Source organism: Sceloporus occidentalis, unplaced genomic scaffold (genome assembly GCF_023333645.1).
Source record: "Sceloporus occidentalis isolate IW3139 unplaced genomic scaffold, rSceOcc1.0.p SCAF_4, whole genome shotgun sequence".
Taxonomy (NCBI): domain Eukaryota; kingdom Metazoa; phylum Chordata; class Lepidosauria; order Squamata; family Phrynosomatidae; genus Sceloporus; species Sceloporus occidentalis.
The window spans coordinates 160,346,529-160,358,190 of record NW_028316984.1 but is presented as its reverse complement, the minus strand read 5'-3'; the positions used below and the strand labels follow the sequence as shown (position 1 = coordinate 160,358,190).

Sequence of the window (11,662 nt, the reverse complement as noted above, 5' to 3'; positions counted from 1 at the left end):
TGTTACCTGTTCACATCAAATGAAAATAATTTTTAAAAGAAATTAAAGATAAAGATGACTTCCCCCCTTTAGGTACAAAACTCTACAATGAATGGACTATCATCTTCTTAATGGACAGTGGACATCTCTTGGAGCCATAAAAGAGGTTTCCTTATAAGATACATCTTACAAAGACAGGAAACTTCTTATCAAGCCAGTTAAGTAGTTCTGATAAATTGTTTTTATTGTACTTTAAAAGAAGGATGAATGTACATGGCTAGGTCTTAATGACGCCTATGTGGGCGGCTGTATGTATCATTGCCTTTATCCACATAAGCAAGGACTCAGCTATTGGCAAGTCCTTGTTCATATGGATACATGAATGGAGCCATTGGCGGGGTACAGACGGGCAGGAGAAGACGTCTTGGAGGTGTATTTAGCTCAATGCGGAGCTTCCAGACGGCCCGCCCCGGGGACGTGCTTCAGGTGTTGGGGCTTCCACACGGGGGGCAGTGAAGACGCCTCACCTGGGTCCGTTTCGGACCCGTAGCTTCTATACCGCCGCCTCGGAGGACGCCGCAAAGAAAGGGGCAGCTTCCGCACGGGCGGCTCAAACCGCGGCTTTTTTTTTTCTTTTGCCGCATGAGAAGTGCGCAGCTGCGGCAGTCTGCCAGCAGCCGGCAAATTTCCCTTTTGCCGGCTGCGGAATGCGCATGTGCACATTTAAAGCGCCAGGCCCCTTTAAACTTTTTTCCCCGCCCTGCCCAAGAACAAAGGTGGCCTCCTGCCAGCTGGTGATCAGCTGGTGTTGGCATCCTTGCCCGCTTGCGCATTGCGAGTGCCACCACTGGCATCATGGATGCCTCCTCTCCTTTGTTCCCTGTGGTCTTCCTGAAGCTGCAATCCACAGTCACAGCTGTCGCCGGTGCCACCGCCGTCTTCTCAGCCTCCTCCGCCTCCTCTGCCCCCTCCGCCCCCTCCGGCCCCTCCGCTCTCTCTGGCCCCTCCGGCCCCTGCGCCTCCATTGCCGCTGCAATGGAGGTCCCATCATCCACCACCATAACAGCTTTAGACATGGATGACAGCAGTAGTGATGATGATGATGGCACAGAACAGCGCACGGCAGTGGCTGCCATAGCACTTCATCTGGCTACTGTTGGCGGTGCCATGGCCCTGGCCAGAGTGGCACGCCTCCGCCGATGCTGGACGGTCCCTGCATCCCGAGACTTGTGGGACAACTTTGTGACAACCATATGGTCTGATGAGCAATGGAGGCATTTCTTCCGGATGCCCCGTGCCCTCTTCCACAGGTTAGTGGGCATCCTGCGTCCAGAACTGGAGAAGGCAGACACAGTGATGAGGAAAGCCATCCCGGTGGAGAAGAGAGTGGCCATTGGTGTCTTTTCACTGGCACACAAGTCCAGCTACATTGTGACGGGGGCGCTGTTTGGGACTGGCGTTTCCACCGTGGGGGAGATCGTGGTGGAGTTTGCCCTGGCCATGGAGAAGCTGCTGCTGTCACGGACCGTGTACCTGGGGAACGCACGTGAGGTAGGGACAGCCAGACCACCTTCCCTTTCATCTTTGGCAGCTCTGTGATATTCTGGGTCAAGTGTCACCCCCTCACTGTACATTTGCTGTTCTTGCTATGGTGCAGTTGCGCATGTGTAAAAGAGTTGTCATCTCAATTCCTCTGTTTCTCTCCCTTTCTTTCCCCCACAGATTATGGATGCCTTTGGTCGGCGTGGCTTCCCACAAGTGGTTGGCCTCATGGACGGGTGCCACTGCCTGATCATACCACCCTTGGGGCTGAGGAATGCCTATGTCAACAGAAGGGGCTCCTATTCTGTCATCCTGCAAGGGACATGTGACCACACAGGAAGGTTCGTGGACGTGGAGCTCGGATGGCATGGGTCAGCCCACGATGCCAGGGTGGCACGGAATTCTCTCATCTACGAGGCCATGGAGGCTGGCATCTATGTGCAAGGGAACCCCAGCATCAACATCAGAGGCCAGCAGATCGGGCCCCTCATACTGGCTGACTGTGCCTACCCCATTCGGAAGTGGCTCATGACACCCTTCAAGACCCCCCGCACTCCCAGACAGAAGCTCTTCAACAAGAAGTTGAATCGCGTGAGGGGGGCCGTGGAGAGATCGTTTGGCAGATTGAAGGCGAGATGGCGCTGTCTCACTGCCCCACTCCTGGTGGCAGAGAACGTGGTGCCCATCCTGGTATCATGCGTCATTCTGCACAACATCTGTGAGACCAAGGGCAGGGTCCTGGATGAGGGCATGCGATATAGGCGCCGTTTTGTGCTGCCCACCCTGGCACCAATCACAGAGGCTCAAGAGAAACAGAAGAAGAAAGCAGGGGAGACTGTGAGGAATGCCCTGGCAGATTTTTTTCTGACAAGGAGAATCTGAAGCATGGGTCCTGTGCCATCATCTGTGATATCAGAGTGCATTGTTCTGTAATAGCATAAGCACATGAATAAATGTATCCCATTATCCACAGTTTGAGTCTGCCTATCATTCCTGATCTGTGCTGTGGGCATGTTTTGCCACGTGCCTGAGGGGGACACACACAAACACACACACACAAAAGGTCTACTGGCGCCTGCTTTCCTAGGTCAAAAAGATACATCAGCTCCAACTGCCAATTGCCCCTATGACAATGTATCAATCCCCCTCAAATTCAAGCTTTCCTAATGGCCCATTTGAATGTATCAATAGGGCACCCAGAGGGCATCTATTGGGGGAGAGATTCAAACTGCTCCTCTGAGAGCTTTCATTGGCCTAGGACCACCTTGGCCTAACGGCCCTGAGCCACAGGTGCCCATATATACCCGTGCGCAACTGTGAAAGACCCCAGGACGGCGATCAAGATGGCAGCGCCACGCAGGAGGGTCCCGGTCCGAATCGCCTACTGGACGGATGAGGAGGTCGGGATCCTCCTGGACTCCCTGATGCCACAGGCAGCTGCGAGAAGGGTGATGGCCAGCACCAACAAGCCCAACCGGGGGCATTTTCTCGAGGCCTCTCGTTCCCTCCGAAACCAAGGGTTTCAAAGAACGCTGCACCAATGCAGAGTTAAGTTTAAGACTCTCAAGGCAGCGTTCTTTGAAACCCTTGAGGATTTCGGAGAGGAGCCCCCGGTTGACAGGCGGCCACCATTCTTCTCGCGGCTGAAGGACCTGTGGATCAGGGGAGATCGGCCCAGACCGGAAGATCGCCGTCCTCCAGGTAAGTCAGAGCTCTTGCCATGCCCTGTCCTACCCTCCTTGACCCTTCCCTTGCCCTCCTCTCCTTCATGCATGGTGCCAATGCCATCCCTCCTCTTCCCTTCTGCAGGCGTGCGGCCGAGGCGGAGGCGGAGGGAGGGAGGGCACCGTGCCAGGTCGCCCTCTCCACCATCCTCGGGGGACGAGGATGTCCCCGAGGGTGGGCCACAGCCAGGACCAGCTGCTGTGGCCCCTCCGCAGCCAGAGCAGGCTCCTCTGGCGGCAGGTAGGTCCCTAGGGTGAGGGGTGGGGGTTGCCTGACTGCAGCCCCCACGACACTTGTGCCCTCGTCTGCCATGCCAGCATGGTAACTTGGGCCTTTTCTTCCTCTTTTGCAGGGCTTGAAGTCCTCGCTGCTGTCGCCGCCGCTGAGGAGCCTGGCCCGAGCCGCCGCCTGCCAGGGGAGCCAGGGGACCTGGCCCTGGATGCCAGGACCCTGGATCGGGTCCTCCAAGCCCGGCAGCAAGGTAAGTGTGGAGGTGAACCCAGGGAAGGGAGAGGGGGCACCCAGAAACCCTGCGCGTGGGAGTGGGTGATGGGCTCCACAGGCTGACCCTAACCATCCTCTTTATTTTTCCCCCACAGAGAACCGGACGGAGAGGAGGTTCGCTGCCTTAGAGGAGAAGGTGGACAAGCTGGCGGAGAGAGTCTCCTCCATCGAAGAGACCCTGCAGGAACTCCTCCGCCGGCTGCCCGCCCCACCGCCTCCTCCCCCTCCCTGAAGCAGCTTCCCTCCCCTGCCCTCTCTGCCATCCCCCCTTCACCACCACCCCCTTCACCCTCCCCCTTCCCTTTGTACATATTGTATATAGAAATCTTTTTTATTGTTATTGTTAATAAAAAACTTTATTTTTTAAAAAAACTTGTGTGGTTCATTATGCGCAACTGCGGCAGTGTGGCTGTGTGTGTGAATGTGATAGCTTAGGCGCAACTGTGCAGTCTAAAGCTAGGCAGGAGTGCTGGGAGGTAGCAATGTCCAAACTCTGTCCTTCCAGGCGTTTGGACTTCATCTCCCAGAATCCCAGACCACAGGGCAAGGTGGCTGGGGATTCTGGGAGATGAAGTCCAAACACCTGGAAGGACAGAGTTTGGACATTGCTGGTTTGGGGACCAGTGAGCCAGGCATGGTGGGAGGAGAGAACAGGAAGGGTAGACTAGAGTAGATAGGGCTGGGAGGGAACACATGCCCTGGGAGGCGAAATGATGTCTTTATGGGACATCATGGGACCTAGTGCCTTGTCAGTGCTCCCTGCCCCTTGATCCCAGGCCCCCTCTAGTTGCCCTTTGCCTTTGGGGGCGGGGTGTGGGAGGTGGGACTGCCACAGAGTCACTGAAGAGGCTGGAGGATGGCCCAGCAAGAGGCTGCTGAGACAACTCCACCTCCATGGCAACTCCCTGCTCCTCAGCTGGAGGGATTGCTCTTGCTGGGGGCTCCTGCTGCCCTACTTCTTCCTCCACGACCCTGGGGACAGCCCTGGCTCTTCCAGCTCTTGCTGGGGGCTCCTGCTGCTCAACCACTTCCTCCACGACCCTAGGGACAGCAGCCCTGCCTCTTCCACCCTGCTCCCTACGTACCCTTCTGCGTCTTGGGCCACCCTGCCCTCCCCTCATGACCTCCAGCATTTGCCCCATCAGAACAGTCTGGGCTTCCAAGGTGGTGTTGAGTCGCCTCTGCTCCTGGTCTGATCTGTCCGTTGATCTCTCCTGGTTCTGAACGGCCCTCTCTTGAACTTCTAGGTTCCTCTCTTGAACTTCCACTGCCCTCACCTGCACTTCTAGGTTCCTCTCTTGAAATCCCAGTGCCCTCACATTAACTTCTAGGTTCCTCTCATGAACTCCCAGTGTCCTCTCTTGAAGTCCTAGTGCTGTCTCTTGAAATCCCAGTGCCCTTTCCATGAGCTCCTTGCGGGACTGTCTGCCCCTCTCCCTGTCCTCAAAGGCTTGCTGCCCCTGCTGCATCAGTGCTGCCATGTGCTCTTCTGAGCAAGTCTTGAGCTTATCCACAGCCGACACAGTTTTAGTAGCTGCTGACGGACGCACCCTTTTCTTCTTGGTGGCAAGTCTCTCCTCTGCTGACATGGCAGCTATGGGATTAGCTGGAGGTGGTTCTCCTTCTCCTTCTCCTTCTTCTTCTGCTTCAGTTCGTCCTCCTACTATGGGACATACAAGCAGAGAGTCACAGAAGCCTACAGTTAGTAGAGACCCTGAGGGCCATCTAGTCCAACCCCATTCTGCCATGCAGGAACTCTCACTCGAAGCTGTGGCAAAGGGTAGAGCTTCAAACTAAGGGCATGGGGAAAGGAGAGATTTACATGGAAGGGAGGGGTGCCTTAGGAATGTGGGACACATGCAGCACATGACCGTGCCAGGGACACTCACAATCCTACTTCCACAGCAACCTTGCAAACATACCAGCACAGTAAGCAGTGAAAGAAACATACCACAATTGCGCAGTTGAGCCATGCAGTAATAAACATAAATATAGGGTTTACCTTGCATACTCTCTTCGGCCTCACTGCCATCGCTGGCGGGTGCACTGGCCCGGGAGACAGGTGAGCGGTCACGGTAGCTGCTGGTCGTGGAAGAGGATCCAGCACGAGATGGTGGTCTCCTTCTGGAGCTCCCGGCCCCAGCAGACATTTGTCTGAGCAGGGCGCGGGGGTCCAGAGGTCTCTGGCTGCTGGAGGAATCGCCCGAGTCGGGGTGTTCCTCCTCCTCCTGCTCCTCATCTGTATGACAAGGGACAAGGGTCATCTCTGCCCTGTGCCCACCCCAGGGCCACATCTTCCCCTTCTCACATTTCCCCCTCCCTTCCCCCCAGGGGCCCTGGCGCATCTTACCCTGAGGGGGCATCAAAAGGTCTTGGGCACATTCAAGGTCCGGGGTCTCGTCCTCCTCCTCCTCCTCCACCACCACAGGCTCCGCTCTGGCTGGCTGGCCCTCCGGGACCCTCACACGCTCCCCACTGGTGACTAGTCTGTTGGGCCTGATGCTTCCATCACTTTTAATGAAAGCATGCAGCTCCTTGTAAAAGGGCGGGGGGGCGCCCTTCGTAGTACCTCTGGCCAGGGCATCTCTGTATTGTTTGTATTGAGATTTTAGCGACTTGCATTTTCGGCGACACTCCTCCAAAGTTCTGTTGTGGCCCTTGGCTCTCATGGCTTCTTCCACCTCTCGATATGTGTCAGCATTCAGGTAAGACTGCTCCAATTTTTGCAGAATGTTTGGCTGGGACCATATAGCTATGAGGTCAGCCGTCTCTTTATGAGACCAAGACGTCCCCCTGCCTTTTTTCGGGGTGCTGGTGGATGGCTGTGCCATCCTGCCTGGTGCCAAAGGGGAACCGCCGCACAGCTGTGCCAGGAGCAGCCGAACTGTGCCCGTTCCCAGGTGAAAATGGCGCAGGAATGTGTGTAGGGGGTCACTTTAAATTCCAAACTTTCCCTTATCACTTTCTACAACCAAAACATCCGCCGGCAAAACTTACAACTTCCCGCGGTTCTACCAACGCATGCGCACAAGTGGCTCTAGGGTTAGGGTTACGAGTCTTAAAATGCGCCGCAGCTGTGCCGCAGCTTCCACAGCTGCATGGCAGCGGACGTTGCAATTAAAGCTTGAGTGCAAACCACGCATGTCCCGGACCCCGACCCATTATGCGACGCAGCTGACACGGAGCTTTTAAACGGGCAACTTATATTTGCGGCGTAGCAATTCTGACGTACCGGTGCAGCAGCTTACAGACGCAGCTGCGCACGGACGCCGCAAATCAAAAAGAAGCGGAAAAAAGCAGCACCTTTTTAATGCCGCTTCTTCCCGCTTGGGGCGTGCGGGGGGCGTGTTCATGACGGCATTCAGGTAAGGCCCGTCTGAAGGCTCTACCTTCATGACGTCATGAATACACCCCTTTTTGCCCGTCTGTATCCCGCCATAGTTTAAGCAGGGTCTCAAATGTGAAAGTTCCTTTTTGCTGCTGCTTCTCCCCCATTGCCACATGCTCTAACTCCTTGCTCCAGTCAGTCTGTCTGTTCTAAAATGGTGCCATTCCAAACCATACAAGTAATGTCCTGTGCCCAAGCCGTGCAAGAGTTTCCCAGCCATCACTGCCACCACTAGTGAAAGATGCAGCTAAAATGGTGAGCTTGCATGTGCAGGCAACGAGCAGGAGACATCACCACATGAAACAATTGACCAGGCTGCCTTGTGGTTTTAAGGGACCCCACCATGGCACTAAGCTGCTGCATCCCCTTGTCTTTCTTGTGCACCTATACTTTGACTGAGGGCCCTCCTGTGGGCCCTGTTTCCTTTACCACTCCCTTTTGCTCCCTTTCCCTTTCATTGCCCCCCTGTCTCTTTCCACTGTTGTCCTGGGTGGTGTGCCATTGGCACTGCAGAAATAATGCAGTTTGGCACCACTTTAACTGCCATGGCCCAATGCTATAGAATTCTGAGATTTGTAGTTTTGTGAGATATTTAGCCTTCTCTTTCAGAGAGCTCTGGTACTACAACAAACTACAAATCCCAGAATTCCATAGCACTGAGCCATGGTAATGAAAGTGTTGTCAAACTGCATTGTTTGTGCAGTGCAGAGGCAGTGTAAATCCACAATCCATTGATCCAGTGCTGCTTCTTTGATTTGAGTTCTATAAATAGCTTATGTCAAACTTTTGCATTCCATTGCAATATAAAATATAGAAAGAGAAATATGAAGTAAGAGGAAAAATCTCCAATGGACTTAATAACTGAAAGTGAGTTTACTTTTCAGGTATTATTTATTAACAAATTTTAATTTCTCTGTCCTGTGAGCTCAATCTGATGGATATGATACTATTTTAAACCCCACCTTTGTGAAGCAGGTTACATCAACCATGAAAGTGCTACGAAGTTATAGGGCTTTTAGGCCAGATCTCTCCAGTCCAAATCCGTCACAGTTAATTCCCCAGTTAAGACCAGAAGTGAATGGAAGCCATAATGCTAAAAAAGAACCAAACAGGCAGTGTTTGCTTTAGGGTAGTTAACAAGTAAGTATCCTGTAAATGACCATCTCTTTACAATTTAGAGATGGAAAGTCAGGAATCCTCATCTGGGGATGTGAAAAATGATGGGAGCTGCAGTCCAACACATCAAGGAGGCATTACCTCAATGCTAAAATCACAAAATCTCTCTGGGAGCAGGGGATGAGAATGAGAGAGAGAGTAATCTTAAATAGAAAAAGCTTCCCAGTAAAAAAAGAAAAAGAAAAAAGAGTAGTCTGGGGAAATACTAGTGGAAAGGAGTCCAATGTAAAAAATGTAGCTTGTTTATTTCCAGGTACTTTGGGACCTTTGCCAAGATATTAAAAGCTGCTCCCTGAAGTAGCAGCCTGAAAGTGAAATATCAGTGAGGGAGGGTACTCATATGGGCACTTGGTAACCACTACTGTTACCCTGGTTTTTTTTTCTTCGAGAAATGAAAACTGATGTTCTTAATAGCAGTGTCAGGTTGTTTGTTTCCATGACTGAAGCTGTAAATAAGAAAACAACATTGCACCCAAAGTGTTGATGGAGAGGGACATTTTTTTATTGCAGGTTGCTTCAGAAACCCACCACTCTTCCCACTACCTTGAAGAAGGATGTGTGTGCCTCTCCTCTGTGTGTGTACATACTAAAGGCTATGCAAATTACAGCTCCCCCAGGAGAATGAGAAATGAGCCTTTCTATTTTGCTCATATTAAGCCAGCCTGAAATGGAGATTAACAAGCTTGGTAATTAGGCAAACTGAAAGCCTGCCCAACACACTGCACTTTTCTAAGGCTCTGTGTTGATTATTATTACCTTGATACAATTCCCTCCAAGTACAGTTCAATGATTTATTATTATTATTATTATTTATTTATATAGCGCTGTAGATTTGCGCAGCGCTGTACATAAAAACAACAAATATAAAAGAGTAAATCTGCCTATGGCGTACAATCTAAGAAATGATAGGATAATACAAATAAAACACATAGCAATACAGGAAATGGTTCAGTAAAACAGGCAACAAAAAGAACATCAGATAGCAAGTGACAATCACGCAGTGTCTGGGAACGCTTCTCTGAACAGGATGGTCTTCAACTCCATTTTGAAGCTGGTTAAAGAAGTGATGGCCCTTGCTTGCAGGGGGAAAAGGTTCCAGGAGTGAGGAGCAGCAAGTGAAAAGGAGCAAATCCTAGATGGGGCAGAGGAAATCCTGGGCTGGGACAGCCGACTTTGACTACCAGAATGGAGGGCCCTAGTGGGAAGGTGAGGAGAAAGAAGGTCTGATAAATAAGGGGGGGCCAGCCCATGGAGGGCTTTAAACATCAACAGCAGGAGCTTGTACTGAATACAGAAAGGAAGGGGGAGCCAGTGAAGGGATGCCAACAAAGGAGAGATATGGTCAGAGCGGTGGGCGGATGTGATAATGCGTGCAGCTGAATGCTGGACAGTAATTAAAGGGCGGAGGTGAGAAAGAGGAAGCCCAGCCAGGAGGATGTTACAGTAATCAAGTCATGAGACCACTAGGGCACGGATCAAAATCTTGGCAGTAGAGGCAGAGAGATATGGTCGGATTTTGGCAATATTGTATAAAAAGCCTTGGCTGTGGTCTGGATCTGAGGGATACACGACAGAGAAGAGCCAAAGATAAAACCAAGACTACGGGCTTGGTGGACTGGGTGAATAGAAATGTTGTCCACAGAGACAGAAAAGGAGTGTTGAAGGGTAGACTTATGAGGAAAGACAAGAAGCTCCGTCTTTGCCATGTTGAGCTTCAAACGCCGATGGCGCATGCACTGCGAGACAGCTGTGAGACAAGATGAAACTTGCTGTTCAAGCCTTGGAGAAAAGTCAGGGGTGGAAAGATACAACTGGGTGTCATTGGTGTACAGATGGTAGGAAAAACCAAAAGAGCTAATGAGTTTACTTAAGGACAGTGTGTAGAGAGAAAACAGAAGGGGACCCAGAACAGAGCCCTGGGGAACTCCAACAGATAAGAGAACAGAGGACGAAGTCTGACCACCTGTGACCACTGCAAAAGATCTGTCTGACAAATAAGATCTAAACCAGTCGAGAACAGAGTCTGAGAACCCAAGGTCAGAGAGTATATTAACTAGAAGGCTGTGATCAACAGTGTCAAAGGCTGCAGACAAATCAAGAAGGATGAGAACAGAGTAAAGGCCATTAGCCTTGGCCCGTAAAAGGTCATTCGAGATCTTAATGAGAGCTGTCTTTGTAGAATACTGTGGGCGGAAACCAGACTGAAAGGATTTAAATATAAAACACCAACTGGTGCCCACCTTTGCACCAGTTTGGGAGAGGTGTGTGAGTATGCTGGGCTCTCTTTTTTTTGCAACAATGGCAGTGACAACAACAAAATTATCAGTAAAAATTAACATTTTAAAGCAGTTTGTACAAGGTAAGGGGAGAGAACTGGACCGCAGAAATTTCCTTCTGAAAATATTCCTCAGTAGGGAGAATGCCCCCTCATCACAAAGGATGGTGATATCTTGGATTTCAGAGGAAGTAAGCTTTTTGTATTGCTAATAGTATTCAAATTTTATGTCCTGCACTTTGGAATGTTTTGTTCTCAGTGCCACATGGAGGAGGGACCTGCTTTCATAGATATCCCTCCAGAAAACAACACAGCAACAACACCTTGAGAAAATGCAGGCCTGTGACTAACATGGTCTCTCTCTCTCTCTCTCTCTCTCTCTCTCTCTCTCTATATATATATATATATATATATATATATATATATATATATTTCTCCTGTATGATTTTTATCACCAACAAGTGGAGCTTCAAAAATCATGTATTTTGTGAATTTTGGTTGGTTGGATTAAGTTATCATTGTTTTATGGATTTTGGAGAATAGCTTTCATGTATGCAAAAGTGTATGTAATTTGGTCAAGATAACTGTTTCATTCAGCTATGTGATCCCTTTTTACAGGGGGGAAAATGTGATACTGCCATATTTCTGTTTAATGAGGAAATGATTATACACAAGTTTCAGGCCTGCATTTGTACATTGAAAGACTGAATTTGAACATGATCTCACCCACATGGTGATATCTAAGCACATTTGCATGATTTGGTCTGATCTTTGTCATATATAGGACAATACTGCTCAGAATGTATGAACCAGTCTGAAGTGTATGCATCTGTAGTTACACACACTCATTCAGATTGTAAAAAACTGTGTCCATGCATTTTTACCTGATTTACAACAGGTGCTAGATTCTTCCTTAGTCCACTTTCCTGAGCTGAATGAACATATGCATTCCAAAGTAAAGGAATGCTCTTTGATTCTGGGCTATCTCTCACAAACCTCCTATATGAACACATGGACACTGCTTGTACACTAACTGTACAAGCATACAGATAAGCAGTTTGTGTACAGTGTAC

General features: G+C 50.4%; 1 protein-coding gene across 1 annotated transcript; it reads left to right on the top strand.

Moving 5' to 3' along the window:
* The first annotated feature begins 330 nt into the window (after positions 1 to 330).
* LOC149314917 (uncharacterized) lies at positions 331 to 5,123 on the top strand. Its single transcript, XM_089523159.1, has 6 exons — positions 331 to 1,530; positions 1,702 to 2,239; positions 3,040 to 3,486; positions 3,599 to 3,727; positions 3,846 to 3,907; positions 5,118 to 5,123. Exons 1-6 carry the CDS (start codon positions 835 to 837, stop codon positions 5,121 to 5,123), a joined length of 1,878 nt encoding a protein of 625 aa, XP_089379285.1. The 5' UTR covers positions 331 to 834.
* The last annotated feature ends 6,539 nt before the right edge of the window (positions 5,124 to 11,662 follow it).